Source organism: Hyaloscypha bicolor, assembly GCF_002865645.1.
Source record: "Hyaloscypha bicolor E unplaced genomic scaffold K444scaffold_53, whole genome shotgun sequence".
Lineage (NCBI taxonomy): Eukaryota > Fungi > Ascomycota > Leotiomycetes > Helotiales > Hyaloscyphaceae > Hyaloscypha > Hyaloscypha bicolor.
In genome coordinates, this window is record NW_020194555.1 from 3611882 (window position 1) to 3633706 (window position 21825).

The 21825-nt window shown below is 36.2% G+C and overlaps 4 protein-coding genes across 4 annotated transcripts; 2 read left to right on the top strand and 2 right to left on the bottom strand.

The window, feature by feature from the left end:
* Positions 1-1670: 1670 nt before the first annotated feature.
* K444DRAFT_586512 (uncharacterized protein) lies at positions 1671-3912 on the top strand (the record flags this gene model as incomplete). The annotated part of the gene is made up of 6 exons (XM_024877980.1): positions 1671-1840; positions 1892-2212; positions 2265-2636; positions 2692-2766; positions 2822-3436; positions 3496-3912. 6 exons carry the CDS (start codon positions 1671-1673, stop codon positions 3686-3688), a joined length of 1746 nt encoding a protein of 581 aa, XP_024739918.1. The 3' UTR covers positions 3689-3912.
* On the bottom strand, positions 3804-6059 carry K444DRAFT_558431 (general substrate transporter). The gene is made up of 5 exons (XM_024876825.1): positions 6009-6059; positions 5689-5956; positions 5303-5628; positions 4465-5248; positions 3804-4387 (listed from the first exon to the last, which is right to left on the bottom strand). The coding sequence occupies exons 2-5, from the start codon at positions 5784-5786 to the stop codon at positions 4009-4011; spliced, it is 1587 nt and encodes a 528-aa protein (XP_024739919.1). The 5' UTR covers positions 5787-5956; positions 6009-6059; the 3' UTR covers positions 3804-4008.
* Positions 6060-7100: 1041 nt separating this feature from the next.
* K444DRAFT_611032 (glycoside hydrolase family 32 protein) lies at positions 7101-9306 on the top strand. The gene has a single exon (XM_024879866.1). It carries the CDS (start codon positions 7147-7149, stop codon positions 9211-9213), a length of 2067 nt encoding a protein of 688 aa, XP_024739920.1. The 5' UTR covers positions 7101-7146; the 3' UTR covers positions 9214-9306.
* A 542-nt stretch (positions 9307-9848) lies between these two features.
* On the bottom strand, positions 9849-11047 carry K444DRAFT_611033 (cytochrome P450). Its single transcript, XM_024879867.1, has 3 exons — positions 10822-11047; positions 10148-10770; positions 9849-10031 (listed from the first exon to the last, which is right to left on the bottom strand). The coding sequence occupies exon 2, from the start codon at positions 10708-10710 to the stop codon at positions 10165-10167; it is 546 nt and encodes a 181-aa protein (XP_024739921.1). The 5' UTR covers positions 10711-10770; positions 10822-11047; the 3' UTR covers positions 9849-10031; positions 10148-10164.
* Positions 11048-21825: the final 10778 nt, after the last annotated feature.

A 21825-nucleotide genomic window follows, 5' to 3' on the forward strand; every position in this document is an offset into this window, starting at 1 on the left:
GGTAAGGAAGATAACTAATCGGATATAGTCGACTCCCAAGAGCCTCTGCAATTATCCTAGACATTCCAGCCATTATATAAAAAGTCAAGAAGCAACTAATCGTAAGCAAAATAGGAAACATTTGACTAGTGGACTTTGTAAGGGCCAAATAGTACTCTTGAAGCACTCTAGGGCACGGGGTTACGCTTATTAGCACCAATAGCGAGTCGTTTTTTACATCCTTGTGTTAATGTGCATTCGTTATAGTCACGATGGGTAAAGGGTAAAGCAGCAAGATTGCGGCAATAGCTCTGCCATTTAGGGAAAGAATAGGTAAATACATGGTAAAGAGGACTGGACGTCAGCAATGTTTTGCTAGGTTTTGAGGAAGGTGAATAGTACAATGCAACTATATCATCATTGATATATCTTTCTCCTCAGGCATCGATAGCAGCCACATCATATCTAATATTCTAGTTCCTCGGGCATTCGTGGCAATGGCATCAGGCACGATATATCCTGATCCTCTGGCCCTGGTGACAGCCACATTATTTCCATTCAGACGCTAGTGGATCCAGATTTTTCTATCCATGTAATAGAGACCCGTGACTCACATTGAAGTCAATACAACCCACCGTAGGCCTAAATTACTAGTCACGTAACCTTTAACAAGAGAGATCCAAAATTGCTCCAGCTAGACCCTATAAGGGAACAGAAACGAATTCCCGGGCAAAATTCGGTAAGGAAACTACAACCGGGGCAGGCAGAAGGCCAAAATGATTTCATATTCTAGTGCGCAGGCTTGCTCAGGCTCTGCTCCGGCATGCTCGCCCTCAGCTCAGGTTAAAGCAGCAGTTGCTCACGTCCGGAGACTAAAATAGAATTAGCTAAAAGGAAGATAAATTCTGCGTCTATAGGTATTCTGGGTATATTTAGCAAGCCGCTTCAAAGTCCGATTCTGGTCCAGATACAAGTATCGAATGGTAGGTTTCAACTCTTGCCAGCCTTGCTTCGAGAGCATATAACTACCCGTAGTTAATATATTTGTCCCAGGGAGAATCTCGAGGCTCGAACTAGAGCTCGAAGACATAACTTTACTAATACTTGGAGAATATTATAGTATTAATATAATAGGGATATGGAGCTATAGTATAAAAACTATAAGTGCAAAGAATAAAGCTATTTGCAAGGCTTGGTGAAAGGCACACCTTGGGCAAGAGCAGTAAATATGCGTTATACCCAAGGAGGTGAGTATATATATAGGGCCGCGAGATAGTATATAAGAAATAGGGTCTTATATGAAAAAAATCACAAAAGCGACAATTTTTGAATGTGGAAGGCTAGGAGGGACCAAACAGTTTTCTCTTTATATAAGCACCTGTTCTAAGGTCTGCCCAGAGAGGGTACTTATATATTCTAAACAGAGTTAGCCTCCTGTCATTACCACTTTCGGCGTCGGTGTGCACCCATGTTTTAGGAATGCTACGCGAGCAGAACAGGGATGTTGCAGGGGTTGGCAGGGGCGCACTCCTTTTGTATTTATTGGCCGCTAGCCTTGGATTTCTAATTGGCCATTTTCGATTGCCGTAACTTTGACCTTAGCCCAGTGGCCTTACATAATTCTCCACGACCAACTTCTCTCTGAAAATTCATCGTCTCCGGCAGAGGAAAAACAACAGGAGCAAGTGATCATGTCAACCAATGCCAATGTATCTTCGACTCGGCAAAGGGCCACCTTAGCATGCGATGTGTGTCGCTCTAGAAGAACAAAATGCGATGGCGTCAAGCCGTCTTGTTCGTTTTGCGAAGCACACGGCATACTATGCAACTATCGTAGCGCCGCTCCTCTGGCTCCGTCAAGGTCAGTCAAACAGCAATCTCATAAAAATATATTGAACTAAACCTTCCACAGGACTGAACAGGAACTTTCTTCCATAAAGGAGCGCTTGGAATATATGTGCAGCTTGTTGTCCAATTCCGGGATTTCAGGGAGCATTGCAGGCATCTCTTTACCTAGATTTGGTGGATATCCCATGGATGAGTCAATCATCAGTCGGAATTGGCGGTCAGAGTTTCCTTTTATGACAATTCAAACGCCTTCGATGATGCTCCTGCTTGGGCTCAATCCAAGGCTTGCGGCTCAAATGGTCACAGAGGAGAGGACTGGTGTGTCCACCTTGACGCCACCTGGGGAATTTCGTGGCTTTAAAATTCAGTACCAAGATGCAATAAGGTAAGTAATTGCCAGGAATCGATCGTCCTCGGGGCCTGACATAATCTCTTAGTGCGTTTGGGACATTCTACAAGAAGATACATCACTGGTACCCTGTCTTGCCCCCTGACTGTTTTGACATCTATCTCGACAAGATCAGTGGCAATCTTGATTCTTCCTCGGACTCCTGTCTTGTTCTTCTTATAGCTGCTATTGGTTCAGTAGCTCAATGTTCTTCCTTTTCAGTTGCCTATGAACAGCAACCTGATGCCAGCTTTATTGCAGGAGCTCTGTCGATGCTCCCGAATGTGAATTTTGAGTTCAGTTTAAGGAGCGTTCAATGCCTTGTTCTTCTGAGCATATATTATAATTGCATTGGAAAACCATGTCAGGCGCATGACTACATCTTGATGGCTTCCTATAAGGCGCAAGCCCTTTTCAAATGGTAATTTAAATCTCTACTTTGACATGTTGAGTGCTTGTTGATTTCCTTTTGCCAGCCACCTTTACGACGGCGACGATGCGACGATGGAAATCCTCAGGAGGTCTTTTTGGTCTATTCTTCTAATTGAAACGTATGTTTCTGTGTTGATCCCAAGGCTTCGGAGTGCGAAACTAATGGCCCCACAGGGAACTGGGCTATCATATCGATATGCCTGAAAGCAACATATGGAAATTCGATGATCGAATCCTTCTTCCAGGAGTACACGACAGTTGGCAACCATTTCGTGATGATCAGCGCCACTTACTAGACCAAATACTGCTGCCTGACCACTCCGCAATCACCCCAAACGATGCGAAAGCCTACTTCTTAGCCGAAATCTCGATGTGCCGCATGATTCGACGCTGCACTACTTCTGTGACGATATCTCATAATAAAGAGGTCTATGCCCCCATAGTTGCCGTCGAGCTTGCGCACCAACTCGAGAGCTGGTATGACCATCTTCCCCTTGGCCTTCGCTTCGAGCGCAGTGCTATACCCGCCCCCGATGACGCCATGCATTATGCCAGTCCGCACTCGCTTTCCACCCTGGCTGCCGTTACCAACTTTCTGCAGATGCAATACCACCTTGTTCTTGCAGGTATCTATTGGCCTGCGATTTACAGTATAATATATTCAGATACACCGGCGGCAAAAACTCTTGCCGACAGCGCGCTATTTTTCGGAGCATACACCGGCTTTATCACCAGTGCAGCAGGAGCCATACGATCTTGTCCGCAAGGCCCTTGGAGTATTCACGCTAGGTAAGTTCGTAAACAATAGTTTCTTCGAGATGCTTGGTTTTATCTAATCAGTCTTACAGTATTTTCATAACAACAATGGCAGCCCTTAAAGGCACCCAATCACCCAGCCTTCGTCCCGTTATCTCATCGACTGTCATACGGTGTTTTACCGTCGCTGCAGAAATTTTCCAAACTTCCCAAGCTATACCACTTAGCCCTTCCCTGCGTAGAATCAGATCGATCTTGACGGAGCATGTGGGAAACAAGATCTGAATCGAAAGTTCAGTGTCTTGCATTAAGAATGAAAGTGATCGCCAATAGAACCTCCTTTAACGTGTTATTATTTGAAGAAGGATCTGTGAATTATTCATCCATATCAATCGCTATTGTTGATCTATATCGCGGTACTTCTTTACTTCGGTAGCATTGACGTTGCAAGGCAGGAAAGTTCTCAGACACTACTGATTCATTTCCTGTAATATAACACAAAACTCTAGTTACCGCCCCTCTCACCATCCACACACCAGAAGAATTAGCCCCATATCTTCTCTCACTTGCAGGAGGCAAGAATTCGTACTCGCCAACCCGGCAGTCTACACATCCTGGGTCGTCTCGACTTCAGCCGGTTCAATACCCTTCTTCTCACCCTCTTGAATCTCCCTGAAGGTGGTGGTAGGAACCCATCCCACGCTCTGTCTTGCATCGCTTACCTCTGCATAAAGTTCATCCACTTGCTCCAACGTGAGGCCTTTGGTTTCATAGATCATAAAATACACGAACGCGATGCAAATAAAGCAACAGCCTCCCCAGATGAAGAAAATTTTTGACTGGAGGTTCGCATCGCCTGGCCCATAATTCACGAGGTATGGGGTACTGTATGCGATAGCCCAGTTGAGAAGCCAGTTCGAGGCTGTTGTCATTGATAACGACTTGGCGCGAACTTTCAAAGGGAAGATCTCGCCGGTGACGACCCTGTGAAAAGATGAACTTGTTAGTTTTGTTTGGTACCGGATAGTTTTGAGTCGGTGTAGATATAGCGCAAGACTTACCATGCGATGGGGCCCCAGGATGCTGCGAAGAAGAAGATGTAAATGCAGATGAAGGCGATAGCTGCTTTTTGCGCCGCGAGGTTGTGCACAATGATGTTTCCTGCAGCGTCCTGGCTAGTAGTAGTCGTCCCCAGAATGGCGACTAGGAACTGGGAGATGCACATTCCTACAGCTCCCCAGAAAAGGACGGGACGGCGACCCCACTTGTCAATAGCGTACAGTCCGGGGAATGTAGAGGCAGTATTAACACAATTGGTTATCAAGCTGATGACGAAAGAATTGTGAAAACCAGAGTTTTTGAAGAATTGGGTCCCGTAGTAGAAGATAAAGTTGATACCAGTAAGCTGTTGCAGGGCTTGAAGGAGACACCCTGTGAGAAGACGTTTGAGGAGGTTTCCCTTGAAACAATCCAAGTAAGTTGCTTTTCCTAGGCTTAATTCGTATTCGTGATTTGCTTGAATCTCGGCAAGTTCTTCGGTGACAGCGGGATCGGCCTCAGGAAGACGCCTGATTCTGGCGAGTGCCTTGGTAGCAGCAGCAAGGTTATTTCTTTTAATCATGTAGCGAGGGGTATCGGGGAGAATCAACATTCCACTAATAAGGATAATGGCCCAGGCGAATTGAACAGCAATTGGTATGCGATATGAACCTGTGTCGTTCCGATCGTGTGTTGCATTATTGACAATTGAAGCAAGTAGAAGCCCGATAGTAATGGCCAACTGATATGAGCCGACGATAACTCCACGGATCCACTTTGGAGCGGTCTCGGATTGATAGAGGGGAACTGTACACGTTATTTAATGGAATGCTCAAAACCAAGTCGCCTGGTTTCACTTACTCATAGCAGAGATCAAGCCAACACCAAAGCCAGCAAAGAATCGGCCGGCGGCGAAGAGAGGTATAGCTGTCGCCGCTGTTTGCAGAACGACTCCAAAGATAAAGATTAATGTTGAGGAAATGAGACCAAATCGGCGACCAATAGCATCTGCAATTGGTGCGGCAGTGAGGGCGCCGAAGAATGTTCCGGCCGATAAAATTGAGACGATCGTGGCAGACTGTGAAGCTGTGATATTGAGATTGCCATCACTGTCTTTATAGCCAGTGGAGAACTCGCGATCCCAGTACTTCATGGCAAGAATGCCGCTGATTGTACCAGTATCATATCTGTTGATGGCCAGAATGAGCGTTCGACATTAGGAGAGCAGAGAATGAGTGTTGGTCTACCCAAACAGAACACCACCAAATGCTACGAACAACCCTATCAAGATGGCAGGCCAAGATTTCCCTGGTGTGCCTTCGGGCTTCCTCAGCATGAGACCCATTGCGTCTGAAGCCTATGAATGAGCAAAATATTACAAAACTTGATTGGTGTCAGAAGTCAGGCGCAAGGCTGGGGTGATCAAGAAGGCCTGCTCGTTGTCGAGTGAAGGCCACTTAAGGGGGAAGGCCAAAGACTTTTATAGCTGAACTGGTGGAGTCCGAAAGTTGGAATCTGATTGAGTGTCAGTTTACACGAAAATACTTGAAAATCCTGACTCCCCGACAATGTGCGGCCCTCATCTGGAGTAGGCGGGAGCCCCGGATGTCACCGAGACTCTCTTGTCCTTCGGAAAATAGCACTGAATAGGAAGGAGCAACTGATTAAGCCTTCCGAAAGAACTTTCCGTGAACATCCTGGCTTCGCTTTGACCTGATTTCGAAAATCGAAACTGTATAATTCTAGTCATACGCGTCCGTTATCGACTGGTTGAGCGTTGAACTCAATTGAGTAAGCAAAACACATCGAGGTTTTTAAGGTATCATCTGGATTACAGGGATCTCGGCTGAAATTTTGACTAACTAGGCTCCTTGCCCCTTCCCCATAATGAGAGGCTCCACCGAAAACGGTTTTCACGTGTATGGTTCTGGACCTCTCCCCGCAACTGAACGATGTATTTAAAAGGGGGTTCGTTCGGTTGTCGCTGTTGGCTTTCCGACATCCGCGTAGCGCTTCTACCTGCGGAAGGGTTGGTTCGGTTGTCGCTGTTGGCTTTCCGATATCCGCTAGCTCCTAGCTCACGCCGCAGATCTCCCTGGCACGAACGGAGAAATGCCACTGCAAGGCTCTTCACCAGGAGAATGTGATATGCAGCGTCGTGCAGGCGAAGAATAGTGACATCGGCATATAGCTACGAATCTGGAAGGTGCGAGATGTCTTGCGGAAGATTGAGGCATTATTGCGCACCGATGCAGCCTTGTTCTCTCCAGTTTCTCCATTTTCAATGATTGTCACGTCTTCACATGCGGAGACTTTCAAGTATCAAGGTTCATAAAACTTATGGAGGCTTTTCTGACCGCCCAATTTCTCGCAAATTTTCATGCATTCGTGATCATCATTACCCCGCCTCAGAAAAGTTCTCGTGCGGGGTTGTGGAATGTCCTGGGGCCTCTTACCGAAGCTATTCTATACACATGGGCATACGCTACTACCTTTTTGATGGGTTGTTTATCGTGATAGCAACTAGTCTGTAAGACTCAGAAACTGTTGACGGAATGGCCGAAGGCGGCAAGAAGCTTGGGAAGCATCGGTCCGCGACAAGTATAAAAGGATCGATCTTTACCTACGTCTTTTGCATCAACATCATCTTTTCCTCCTTCCTCATTCCGGAAATCTTGCTTGAGGCTAATTCCCAAGCTTTTGCAATGAAGAACGCCATTTTTCATGAGGGCTTAATCAAGACATTTCTCTCCTACTTGATTTTTCAAGCTGGTGTTCTCGGTAAAGCAATTCCTCGAACAACCAGCTGCCTCAGCAATTATTACGCTGGCCCTGTTAACCCAAGCTTCGAGACCGGTACCCTTGATGGCTGGGAAGTCGTCAGTGGCGATGCCTTTGGCAGCGCCTCTGTGAGCTCATCCCCAACTTACTGGGGAGGTTCATTCAACAAAGTTGGCAACTACTTCTTGTGGGGTTTTCCCCAGTCTGGGGATCCTGCAGTCGGAGAAATTCGCTCAAGCACGTTCCAAGCGAGCTCCGTAATGAGCTTCCTGGTCGGTGGTGGTTGGGGTCCTGTCAATCTCTACGTTGGGCTGGTTCGAGAGAGCGATGGTAGTCTCCTTTTCAGCCAGACGGGGACCAATGATGAGGCCATGATCCGCATTATCTGGGATACCAGCGGTTATGCTGGAGAGACGGTCCACATGATTATCTACGATAATAGTACTGCTGCATCATGGGGTCATATCAACTTGGACGATGTCCGTACTGGTTGCGACGCTCTTGGTGATGGTGGCCTTACCTTTAATGTTCTTGGCCAAGTCAATCAACCTCCGCAGAGTGCAACTTCACTGTCGACTACGCAGCTTTACGCTTCAGACCCGATTCGTCCACAATTCCACTACACTCCTTACCAAGGTTGGATTAATGATCCTGCTGGCCTGATTGAATGGAATGGCCGTCACCAACTCTTCAGTCAATTCAATCCCGCCGCACCATTGTGGGGTCCTATGCATTGGTCGCATGTGGACAGCTCCGATGCCGTACATTGGCGCGAATTACCTGTGGCGCTTTTCCCGCCTTACCCTGATAATCCATTAGATAGCAGTGGCCGCTTCACAGGCAGCGCAGCGTTGGACAATGATACAGGCGCGCTCCAGCTCATCTTCACCGATTTTTCCGATATCGCTCTGCACCCCAACTTGCTTCCTGAAGTCGTATCGACGGCAAAGAGTACTGACGGCATTGACTTCCCATTATACTCCGGAAACCCAATCATTGCAGCCCCTCCTTCGGATTCACCCAGCGGGTTTAGAGACCCGAAGGTATTCTTGGACACCACCGACAATATCTGGAAGATGGTTGTCGGCTCAGGCGATACGACGAGCGGCAAGGTACAACTCTTCAAGTCAACAGACCCTAACCTTCTTACCTGGGATTATGTTGGCGTCCTCTTCGAGGGCAATGGAAGTACCGGAACCATGTGGGAGTGCCCCAACTTCTTCCCACTTGATGGCAAATGGATTTTGTTCTATGGCGGCGATGGTCTCGGATGGTACGATGTCGGTACCTTTGATGGAACAAAGTTCACCTCGGAAAAAACTGGGCTTTTGGATGCTGGACCTGACAGCTATGCTACTCAGTGGTACATAGACTCTGCTGGACGCAATCTTGTTATCACCTGGATGGGTAACTGGGGAACTTCTAAATGGCCCAGTCGTGTCAATGGATGGGCTGGTGCACAATCTATTACTCGACAGCTGTTCGTTCGTGCTGATGGAGGGCTTGGAAGTAAGCCTATTGACGAAGTGTCGACACTTGCAAGTGGAGAGGTCCAAAATTTGGGACAGACGAATGTTCACGGCACCATTACTGTGGGATCCTCGAACACTGCTCGACTCCAGATGACGGTTGATCTTGCATCTACTAACGCACCTGCCTTCACCGTACAATTGTATTCTTCCATCGCTGAATCGGTAGTCCTTACCTACAGTGTCGTGAATAAAACCCTCACCCTGGATACTACGAATGCCGGGTATGGCCAAGCTGGGACATGGAGTGCGATCATTGACGTATCGTTGAATGAAAAGTTGGCTCTCGATGTTCTTATCGATCGCTCAAGTGTTGAGATCTTTACTGGAGATGGGACGGCGATGACTGCGACTGTGTTCCCACATTACCAGGAATCAAAGGACATCAATATCGTTTCCGATGGGGGAGAGACAGTGTTTAATACTATCGCTTTGACGCCGTTTGGGTCTACTTGGAGCTAGCTCTGGGCAATGGGCATGTGGTCGGGTTTTTCGCTCTGCCAGGCGGAGGGCTGCTAGATATAGTGCTAATTGATTAATTTAAACAAATTCGCCCTTGCTACTTGTGATGTCTTTCTCCCCCTGAAGGGGAGTTACTGTGGGAAAATTAGTCCCAATCGCGTGTGGTAATTATGAATGGAAATAACGCCTACAACGCGGTCGTCTCGGCTTTATTGCATTGACCCGCGATAGATAATACTAATATGCGTAATCTCTCTAGGCAAATTTACCAGGGGCACCAGATTTGGCTGAGACTCGTATAATGCTCTATGTTTAGGTAAAGGGTTAAAGAACTAGCATACCTCTTATCTTGGACTATCATAGACCCATCTCACACAGTCAGGCATCTCTCTTTATTGCTGATTATCTTAACCCCTAGCTGTCCGAGGCCAGACTTTCCAAAGTAACGAAATTCCTATTACATAGGTAGATAGCGCCAAGACTACAACAGGGATAGTAAATGCGCTAGTATTGCAATCATAATAGAACGTACTGATCTTGTCACCGTACGTCCTCGGCTCGGATTCAAGTCAGCGTCCTCCTCCTTAACAGAGTCCGAATCATATAATGAGAGTCGACGTCTGAGATGGACATGACTTTTGCTTTTCACCGTCACATATTTGTAGTAATTGTTACATTCAAGTTTCTGTCAACCTTTCACCAGCCACAACCCTTTCCGTGGCCATGACATTCATATCTTTCTGTATCCAAATTCCCACATTCCTACATTCCCACGGCTTAGTCGGATCCACGATCTCCCACTCAAAATATCTCAGTAGCTGTCACGCATTAGCCACTTTTCTCCTTCCCTTCCTTTGATATTCTCTCTCCCCTTTGTGTCTCACTTGAAGACAAATATCAATAAAGGAAAAAGAATATTCAAAAATCAACTTACTTGAAAAACCACCTTACCTAACTCCGCCAATGCGATTCCTTGTCCGAGGCATTTATACTTTCCATACCCCCAAACCAGTTCCCACACATACTCCATCTCTTTCCTTCTCTCCTCATCAACATTAATCCGTCCCTCAGGTATGAAAGGCTAGCATCGGGTCCGAAATTGACAGGGTCGCGCATGACGTACCAGGCTGGTGAGGGATTTGTCCCGACGTTCGTCCCGCCTGGGATGAACACGCCATTGAGATTGCCACCGCTTGGTGGAGCGAGCTTGGGCATCTGTCCTGTGCCTCGAGGGAAGATACGGAGGGATTCTTTTATGGTGGCTTGGAGATAGGGAAGATTACGGAGCTGAGCGGAGGAGGGGATGGGGTTGGCGGGGAGAGAATGAGAGAGGATTTCGGAAACAAGGGTATTATAGACGCGAGGATTGATGATGCTGAAAAGAAGACAGGAGCGTAGAGCGATTGACATGTTGTCTGAGCCGCCGAGGATCGTGATCATTGACTCGTAGATTGCTTCTTGGGGAGTGATGCCATTAGAAAGGAATGTGGAGAGCATGTCTTCTCCCTCGGTTCTGTTCTTGTCATTGATCTTTCGTTGACCATTTTTGTGGCGATGCTAACATAACTAAGTCAGTAGGGGGATATGAATAGAAGGGTCAAGCTATACTCAACAATATTCTCAATCCCGTACTCAGAAGATGCTGGAGCAATCAATGGCGCAATCCATTCGCTCTGTAATATCTTCCCTGCCCACGGTATAGAAGAAACCATCGCAATAGCAGGTAATGAGTCCGCGGTGCTTTTCAAATACTCATATCGGTCCTCATTATGAACCAAATCTCCGAACGGATTGCCCGTTACGATGTCCATCACTACATGAGCGCAAAGAATTGCACTTTCGGCCAGGGCATACAGGAGGCTAAAATGGGTTCCACATTATAGTGCACAGGCTGACTAAGGGCGTGCTCAGGATACTCAGGCTCGCTCAGGCTTTGCTCAGGCTCTGCTCAGGCTTGCTCACCCTCAGCTTAGGTTAAAGCAGCAGTTGCTCATGTCCGGAGACTAAAATAAAATTAGCGAAAGGGGAAATAAATCCTGAGTTTATAGGTATCATGAATCGATTTTCCCTTTCTCGTACATCGCATTCAGTTAGTAAGCTTGCCGCTCTTGCTCAGGCGCTAATCACCCTCGGCTCACCCTCGGCTCAGTCAACTCGCCTGCGGAACCTGAGCAACCTGAGTAACTTAATCAACCTGAGCAACTTACCTAAGCAACCTGAGCACACTGAGCACCCTGGGCTGTGATTGGAAAGGTTAAAAAGGACGTAACGTTTCCATTCCTGCACGTTCGGGGCCTTTAATAGGCTCGAACGAGCTTATGTGATTCTATATATAATTAGATTATATACAAAAGCATAATCAGAAATCATATCCTCCCCTACTTAAAAGCAAACTTACTCCTGAAGTTCGTACGAAAAGAGAGAATATCAAAACTATTTGCCATAATTCTATATTAATCGAATCCCTTTTTATAAAAGAAAATTGCAAATCTCCTTAATTAGTCTCCTTTTATCTTAAGATTCTTTTATCCGAGGGAGTTCTTGCTATTACTTCTTTTATATACTAAACCGGATAAAAAGGGTCTATTTTTATACGTTTTTAACCTATATCCTACTTATATTTTCCTTTTCTAGCTCTTGCCAGATTCGTTCGAGTATAATTAAGGTTTATTTGCTTTAGGAAGGTTTATTTGAGTATATTCCAAGTAGTTCTGTCTTAGTAATTCCTATTAAATAGGCAAATTAAAGCTCTGGAAATTCGCCTAAGCAAGTATAAGAAAGTCTCTTTTACTTATTTATAATCCTTTCTCCTTTCTATTAATAACCTTAATACTACTATCTCAAGTCTTTATATTTCGGTCGCTTTATAAGTCTTCCAAGATTCTCTATATACTATTCCCTTTCCCTTAAACTATTTCCTAGTTTAATTATTTATTTATATCTACTTTTTATCTTTTTTTCTTTTTTCTTCTGGCTTCTGGCTTCTGGCTTTATATATAAATTAGTACTATAAAGCTTTTTTACCTTCTTCTTATTCTCTTAATTTGTATCTATATTGCCTTTATAGCTAATATAGATATTATTTCTGGTAGTTATATTATAGGTTTTAGAAGTAATAGTTTTGGTAATAGAAGTAAGCTTCCTTATTATTCTAGTATAATTAGTAGATATAAGAGTTCTATAAATTATATATTCTAGTTCTTTATTTAGAACTGATTTTATATAAAGAGAAAGCTAAGCTAGTAAGAAATCGAGATTAAGACTATCTTTTAAATAATTTATTCGAAAGCTTCTTACTAGCTTTATATAAATATCTAAGTTTATTAAGAACTTAGCTAATATAAGGAGAAGTTAATTAATTTTTATAGTTATTCCTCTATATCTAAAGCTAGTCTTTTTTAGATTATAGGACTAGTAAATAATTAAAAATATACTTAATATAAGAAGAGATCTGGCTTATTCTCCTAATATATTTCTTTTTATAAATCCTTAAATAATAAGGTTTCTAATTCTTTTATTAATTTTCCTTTTCTATTTAATAGCTCTTATACTAATTATTATTAGAATAGCCAAGATTCTTTATATTTTCTTTATTCGGGCAGAAATATATTTCTTTTCTTGGTTTTTTTCTAGTTTAAGCTAAGTTCTAACTCTAGCTTCTATTTCTCTTTATTATATTTATATATCTTTATACTAAAGTACTTTATATAGTTATATTCGAATCGGATTCCGGTTTGATTTAAATATTCCTAATAGTATTAAAATAGCTATAAACAAATAGTAAGATATTATTAATATCTTTTAATATTAAGGAAATCTTTTTATTTTAGGTTATATAGTTCCTAATATTAGAAAAGATTCTTCTTCTAATAATAATAATAGTTAGATTACCTCGAGTAATAAGAATATATTTGATTTAGGTAGTCTAATAATAGGTCTTTATTCTTTTTAATTATAAATAGACTCTATTTCCTAAATAGAAATAGATAGATATATTTGCTTTAATTCGAGTAATTTCTAATTAGGAGAATCTATAGCTTCTATAATAGCTAGTTAGTTTTATAGCTATATTCGATTCTATTTTAATAGATCTATTATAGATATATAATTAAATAGTATATAGATTTAATTACTATTTTATTCGGGTATTAGAAGTTATTCTAGTATTCTCAATTCTTTTTATTTATAGCCTAGATTTTTTATAGATTTGGGTTCTTATTCTGGATCTTCTGGATTCTTTAATTTTAATTATAATTAAGCTTTTAAAGCTTTATTCGGAAGTCTTTTAGTTTATTTTTAGTATTTATTTAGTCTAAATAATTAAGGATTTTTCTTATATCTATAAACTCCTTCTAATTTATATAAGAACTTTAAAACTAAGAATAATTAGAATAATTATTAATCTTCTGGTTCTAGTTCTAGTAAAAAGAAATATTATTAAGTATTTATATATAGAACTAGTAGAGGATATATTAGGGGTTTTAGGACTTTAAAAAGCATATATATAGTACTAGTAAAGGATCTAATAATTGAAAGAGTAGCTATCTGGGCTAAAGGCTATTTATTTAGAGTTCTTGGGTTTCGTTTATAATAATTTCTTATAAAAAGGATATAAAATAGTCTTATAGATATATATAATATCTATTTAATTTATTATATGGTTTTTTATAAAAGAATAAAGTTCTTATTTTTAAATATTATATTTTTCAAGTACTATAATTAGTTCCATTTTTATTCTTTATAAGAATTAAAGATTTCCTTAATCTATAGCTTATATAAGTTCTTTATCTAGTCTTTTTAGCTAAGGAAGATTTTGGTTTGATTATTTATATATTTAATAGTTCTTTTACTATTTTAAAAAACTTTTTTAGGTATTCTATTTTCCTTTTAGTTAGCTATAGAAGCTTAACTTTTTTTAGCTTTATTTGAAGTAATTACTATTATTTTAAAGATTTTATCCGAGGACTTCTTTTCTATAATAGACTTTATAACTATAGATTCTAGTATCTGATTTAGTAGAACTATAATACTATATATAGATAAGTATATGATTTTATTCTTTTATATAGATCTATTTCTTTCTACTTCTGGCTATTCTATTAATCTATTAATTAGGGGCTCCGAATATATTCTAAGAGAAGTTACTATTAGAATCTATAACTGGCTTTCAAGTATTTAATTAAGGCTTAAGCAAACCTATTCTAAAGGGGTATAAAAAGGTAGAAGAGCCAAAAAAAGAAGGGATTCCTTAACTAATTCTTATTTGGCTTCTTTTCTTTTTAGTTTTTCTTTATATTCTATCTTTAATTAAAGCTTATTAAAAAGAGTTTAATTAATATAAATATTATTAAGTTTTCTCTTTCCTAATTTGAACCGATCTAGTTTCTAGATTAGGAAGTTTAACTATTCTCGTTTATAAAGAGTTTCTAATTCCTTATAAAAATATATAGGAACTCTTTCCTATTTAAATATATTTCGAATATCTTTTAAGGAGTTAATTAAGTTATAGAGTTTATATAATTAGTTAAAGTTATATATTATATTTAGATATAATTATATAAATCGATTTTTATAAATAAGAGATTTAAGAATCTTTCTATAAGTATTTTATAAAGTATATATTCTAATTAAAGTAGCTAGTATAATTTTATAGGAGCCAAACTATTTTAATTTAAACTTTAATAGGAATTCGTTTTATATAAGAATATAGATTTCTACTAGAATATCCTTATTCTTTTTAAGAATTTGATTTTATATAATATATATTTTAATAGCTCTTTCTATTAAAAACTTATTATATACTAGTCGAGTTTTATTTATAATAATATATCTAATAATTATTTCTTTCAGATAAGCTTTTTAATTATTTACTAGTTTGGCTTTATTTGGATCTCTAGAAAGTCTTAAATCTATTTCAAATAGGAGAAAAAACAAACTATATTTATTAATTAAATAGATTCTAATTTATATAATAAAAAGTATTTAATATAAGTACTTATTTCAGAATATAACTGGCTTGTTATATAAATACTATATAAGTATTTTCTCTAGTATTCTATTAAATTACTTGACTTTTCTATTAGTTTATAAATAATATAAAATAGTTATATAATACCGGACTCCTACTATTTAAAAGAAAGTATTTATAGTTTCCAATATTAAATTAGAACCGTTATTTATAAGAATTTTATTTAGAGTTCTATAAAGAGTAAAAATCTCTTTTTAAAAGAAATTTATTATATTCTAGTTTATAGTATCTTTTAGTACTTAAATAATAGGCCAGTTTATTAACCGTTTAATAGCTATAATAATCTATTAGTTTCTAGAATAGGTTCGGAATAGAATTCCAATTAAATTAATTAATTATTATTTAAAGAGCTAGATGTTTTCTCTTTTAAAAGAGTTTCAAAACCTTTTATTTATTTCCAGATAGGAATTCTTTATTATTTAATAATTGGAATATATACAAATTTGATTTTGGATATTCTTTTTAATTAAGGGCTATTAAGCTCTTGAATAAAGAACTTTATTTAATCCAGGCTAACTAAGGTATCTATATTTCTTATAGATCTGTTTTATATAGGATCTATAGGTTAGTAGATTCAAATAAGGTATATAGTAACTAGTATTAAATACTTTATATAAAAGTAAGCCTTATTTGAGTATAAAGCTTAAAGGCAAGTAGTTTTAATTATATAAAATCGCTTTTTTTAGTTTTAGGTCTATTAGTTCTATATTTAAATAGAAATACCGGATTATAGTATCTTTCTATTCTGTTTTATTAATTAAATAAATAGAGTTGAATTAGGCCTAGTAAGCTTAGCTAGTTCTAATAAAGTCTAAATAATAACTAATAATATTAGATACTATTACTTCTAGTTTTAGTTAATATAAAATATCTAAATTATATATTTCGAACTTAGTAATTTAGTATACTAGTTATTTGAAAAGAACCTTAATATTTTTAAGATATTTTAAGCTTTTATAATCTATAAAAATCTTTATATAAATATAGTTATTAATATAATATAATTATATATAAATAATATATTTAATAACTAATAGTTCTTTCTTTTAAACTATATAGTTTAATTCTATACTTTAGAGTTTTCTATTATTAAATACTATTGGATAGAAAATATTTTATTTATCTATTTAAAGTAAAATATAGCTAATAGCCTATTTAGAAGTATTAGTTTTAATAATAAATAGTTAATATTAGTCCGGCTATTATAGGATAGGCTTATTTATAAATCTATCCTAAAAATAAGAAAGATATATTAGTATTTAGTTATTTAAATTATTAATTAATTCTTTTATTTTTATAATTCTATATCTGTTTCTTTAAATAAATTATTTAGAAAAGTAGTAATAGTAGTAAAATTATATACGAATCTCCGGTAATAAGAGACTAATTTCAAAAATTGTCTAATTTTATAGATATTTATAAATATTGGCTATTTTTTTACTAGTTTTGTTTTTAATTATAAAGTTTTAATAATTTCATTTCCTATAATATATCTATAAAATTCTATTTCTGAAATACTAATTATATATTTACTAGACTTAGTAAAGAGCTTATTTTCTTCTAGCTTATTTAGAATTTAATTCAAATAATTCTAGTATTCCTTAATCGAATTAGAAAAGACTAAAATATTATTAAGAAATATAATAATAAAATAATTGAAAAAAGATTAAAAAATAGTATTTATTAGTATTTAGAAAGTAGCTAAAGTATTTATAAGTTCTATTAGTATTATAAGGTATTTAAATTTACTAATTTATATATTAAAAGCTATATATAATATATTAGATTTAATATTAAGAATCTAGTAGAATTCAGAAAGCAAATTAAACTTGGAAATAAATTTAAAGTTTTTAATTTAATTGAAATAGTCCTGAATTCTGGATAAGAAATAAGTATTCTTTTCTATAACTATATTCAAGTTCTGATAATTAATATATATATATTAAATAGTATTTGACTTTTTTATAAAAAGAATAGATACTTTCTAAAGACTACTATTTATTTGAATTAACCCCTTTTCAAGTATTATAGTAATTTACTTGGTTTATTTCTTTAGCTAAGATTAAAAAAGAAAATAAGCTACTAAATTAACTAGCCGGGTATTTCTAGTATTATTTAAATATTAGATTATTTTACTAGATAATAAGTAATCTAGTAAGTTCGAATAAAAGGCCTTTATATACTTCCGGATAACCTTTTTAAAGAAAATAGAAATATTTTTAAATAAATTATCTAGACTTATTTAATCTTTTAAAATCTGGAATTAGATAAAAAACAAATTTATAATAAAGCTTTGGGTTCTTCTAGCTATTTTATAAATATTCTTAGTTATAATAAGGCCAAGTTCTATAACTTGGGTTAGTTAATAATAATTCCGATTAGCTATAAATAAGTAAGTTCTTTTAGAATTCCGGATTTAAATAGTTGAATAGAATCAATTAATATAGGAATTAAAAACTTATAACTAGGGTATTTCAAATATAATATTATATCTATATAGTAAGTCTATAGTTATAGCTTATATGGAAAGGTAATAATATTTAATTTAATTGAGAATAGTAATAGTAGCTAGTATTTTTTTTATTTTCCTATTTATAAACTTAATTATAATAGAAAAAGAAAGAGGAATAGATTAACCTTATTAATTTATAAATAAAATATTAGTCTAGTTATATATAGATCTACTATTAATTAAATATTTGAAAGTAGTTTTTTATTAGTTATAGATAGTAAATATAAGTAAATTGTTTCTAGTAATATTAAAAGAAAGTAGTTTCTTAAAGAGTCTATATAAGAAAAAGTTTTTGAGTTTTGGCTAAAGGCAAACCTTAATTATAGCTAAGAAAGCTTTAGTTTTATATAGTATAAGCGGCTCTAGAGTATCTTTATATATTTATTAATTAGCCTATACTAAATTATTTTCTAATTAAGCTAATACTAGAGATAATTCTAGTTTCTTGAATAAGAAGCTTTCTTAGGTAATTATAAGGTTTTAGAATAAGAGAAAGAGTAATAGTTTTTGCTTCTATATATAAAGCAGGCTCGATTTACCAAGTATTAAGTTTTAAAGAGTTTAAGGTTCTTTTTTTTATTAAATATAGAGGAAATAATATAATTGAGTTATTTAACTTTTCTATCTAGCTTTAGCCGAAAAAAAGAAGGTTTAAGATAAGAAATAGAATGAAATCTTATATAAAATAAACTGCTTTTTATTTCAGCTTTTTTAAATACTTAATTAATAAAGTTTATTAGTATCTAATATTCTATTAGGCTATTAATATTTAAATAGTAAATAGATATTTCAAATTTAATCTTTTTATTAAACTCCTTCTTGAATTAATAAAGAATCTTATAATTAAATAGTCGAGAATTAAAATATATAAGATAATCTTTAAATATTATAATACAGCCTTAAATAGAACTGGTTTATTAAACTTTCTTATAGTATTATTATCTTTTATCTTCTATATTAAGCTCCTGGAATTCCGTATAAATAGTAATAAAGAAACTATTAATAGTAAAGGAAATAGAATTATCTAAAAGAATAATACTTTTTTTTTTAATTATATTTACTATTTTAAAGCTTTTTCTTTAAATATATTTAAGAAAAGAGCTAATACTTGTTTTTCGGAAATCTTAGCTTAAATAAGGGTTTGATATTTATTAAGCTATAAATAGGCTTCTATAATCTAAAAATAGATTATATTATTTATTTAATTTCTATTATATTTGGAATAATCTCCGATTTTTGTTCTAAAATGAAATATATATTTAGCTATAGCTTTTCCGGATTCTATAGAGGCTTTAGAAAGGTTTCTAGGTCTCGAGGTTAAAAGAATAGATACTTCTTTAATAATAGTAGTATTATCCGATTTAAAAGTAGCCGGAATAGTTAAAGTCTAAAAATAAATATCTATAGCCTGAATTAAAGAAATAAACTCTATTTGAACTTAAATAATAAGGTTATTAATAGTTATATTAATATCATTTTATATATTATTTAGAATTTAGATAAGTTTTCGAATATATTTCTATAAATTAGCTATAGTTAAGAAAAGATTTCTAAGTAAACTAGAAATATAAACTATATAATTATTAAATATATTAATAGTACTAAAAAGACCAGTTATATAATTTTATAAAATAGCCAAATTTCTATTAATAGTAGCTTGGTAAGTAATTAAGCTAGAAACCTACTAGGCTATTTTATTTATATAAAATAAATACTCTTATAAGTTTCTAGTAAAGTATTAAAGTAGTTATATAGTATTATTTAGGGGCTTTCCTTTAGTAAAGTAATCTATATTTTAACTAGCTTCTATTATAATAAGATCAGGCCTTTTATTAAAAGATATAGTAATTCGGATATAAAGAGATAAGTAATTTAAAAAGGGAAATAACTAGAGTCTATTAGTCGAGATCTGGATAAGCTTCTCTTTTTATTCTCCTTTCTATAGGTCTCTGGTTTGGTCAAATATAGAAAGCTTATAAGTTTAAGCTAAGAACTAGTTAGGTTTTCTGTAATTTGATTTCTGAAATAGAGGTTTATAACTTCTTTATTCCGGTAGTATTTTTATATAGGGTTTTAGTAGATCCAGTTAATTTCTAGACCTTTCTCTTCCTTATTCGAGGCCCGATATTAGAATAACGGATTTCTCTACTTTATTTTAATAGTCTCGGATAGGCCCAGGCTCGGCCTTATTCTACTAAGCTCTCTATTCTATTCGGATAGTAGAATTCCTCTAGGATTATTATTATAGAGTCTCAATTAGTCTATCTAGTAAATTCGTTTAATAGAATTACTAATCTCTCCTAATATTCGGCTATTACTAGGAATATAAAAACTTGCCCGGTAAGTTCCTACTTTTCCCGAGATTAGCTTATATTAGAAGAGATAGGCCCGGAGAATGGAAGCTAGTCTATAGTTGGTATATTTAATAGTTAGATGCCTCTACTATATAGGTTAGATAAATAGAAGAACCTTAATAAAATCGGCCGAGACTTCCACTCCTTATAGCTTGACCTATAGGAAGGGAATTACTTATCCGACCCTCGAATGACTTTTCCAGAGAGATAGTTATTGGAATATATCCTCGTTTTATTATAATAGGTACTCTAATTTCGGGAGCGGCTTGCTCTGAAGCGAGGGGCGGCCATAGGGAGTATATTAATAATACTTGTTTAATATATCTCTCTGGAAACTCCGGAATAGAATTCTAGTATAAGGCCTTAGATAAAACTGAGCCCTTTTAAGGCATTACTACTATATATAATTGGAAAGGTTAAAAAGGATATAACGTTTCTATTCCTGTATATTTGGGGCCTTTAATAGGCTCGAACGAGCTTACGTAATTCCACATATAATTAGATTATATACAAAAGCATGATCAGAAATTACAGGGCAAGATCTACCAAATCACGTGTCTGAGGTCTCGTTTTCAACCAATTGTATATAATCTGACCTCCTTCCTATATCATTTTCGTCAAATTTTGACGATAATACTCAAGGAGCCCAGAAAATTTCCCTTATATATATATAATAAAGACAAGTCTTTGTATACTTATTATATAATCAAAGTTTTGATAGTATATAATAAAGATCAGGACTAGAGGGTTTAGTACTTTAAATATTACAAAAAACTAGTTGTTTGTAATACGTTAGTCCTTTTTAGTACGTTGATAAGTTTTTGTTCTATTCTTACAGTGCTATATTAAATCTAGAAATTGTGCTTTATAAAATAGCAAAGCAGATCTAGGATCAGATTAATCTTTGGTTCCAAATTCTTAATGTGTTTGTGCTAGGCAAGGACTCTGTCGCGATTTTGATTAGAAACCAAATTATTCCACCTTATAAGAAAACCTCAGATTTGGGCGAAAAATTACGACAAAAAGTCTTGCCCTTGGGGACCAGCCACTTACTCTCGAGCTTCTCATGTCTTTACAGCGCTTCAGACATGTAATTAGGGAGACTTTGCTTCTCACAAGCCCTAAAAGTCGTGCGATGCGAATTACTGTTCGTGACACCATCGTTCCTTCCAGTGGCGGCCAAATGGAGCCTCTCAGTTTTTCGTGGAGAAGGGTACAGTACATTCACTGAGCGTGTACGGAAAGAACTACGATAAGGACATTTGAGGAGACGATATATACAATGTCGATCCAGATCACTGGATTGACAAACGACCAATGTGGGATTTCTCTCCTCTTTATGGAGGGTTAAGGATATATCCTGTGCAGCAGCAAGTCCGCACCTAAGCAGTTTATTTTCTAGTCAGATTAACAAGAGAGTTTCCTAGGATAGAGAATAGAGATCCTGTGGAGGAGTTTAAGGAAACACTCGGGATGACTATTAAACAGAGAGGTCGGATGGGGTCAAAGTTGCTTTTTATACTTGAGTAGTGGTTGGAGGCGGGGAACCATCGATGCCATTCGCAATTAGGCCCTACTTTTCGTACATATCTAGTCTTCTCATACATTTACTGCATGATAATAAAATCTAGATGATTTCCAGATAATGTCTGTAGCAATCTCAAAGTTAACAATCTATCTCCAACGAATACTAATGAATAAAATAGGGGAGCTAAGCG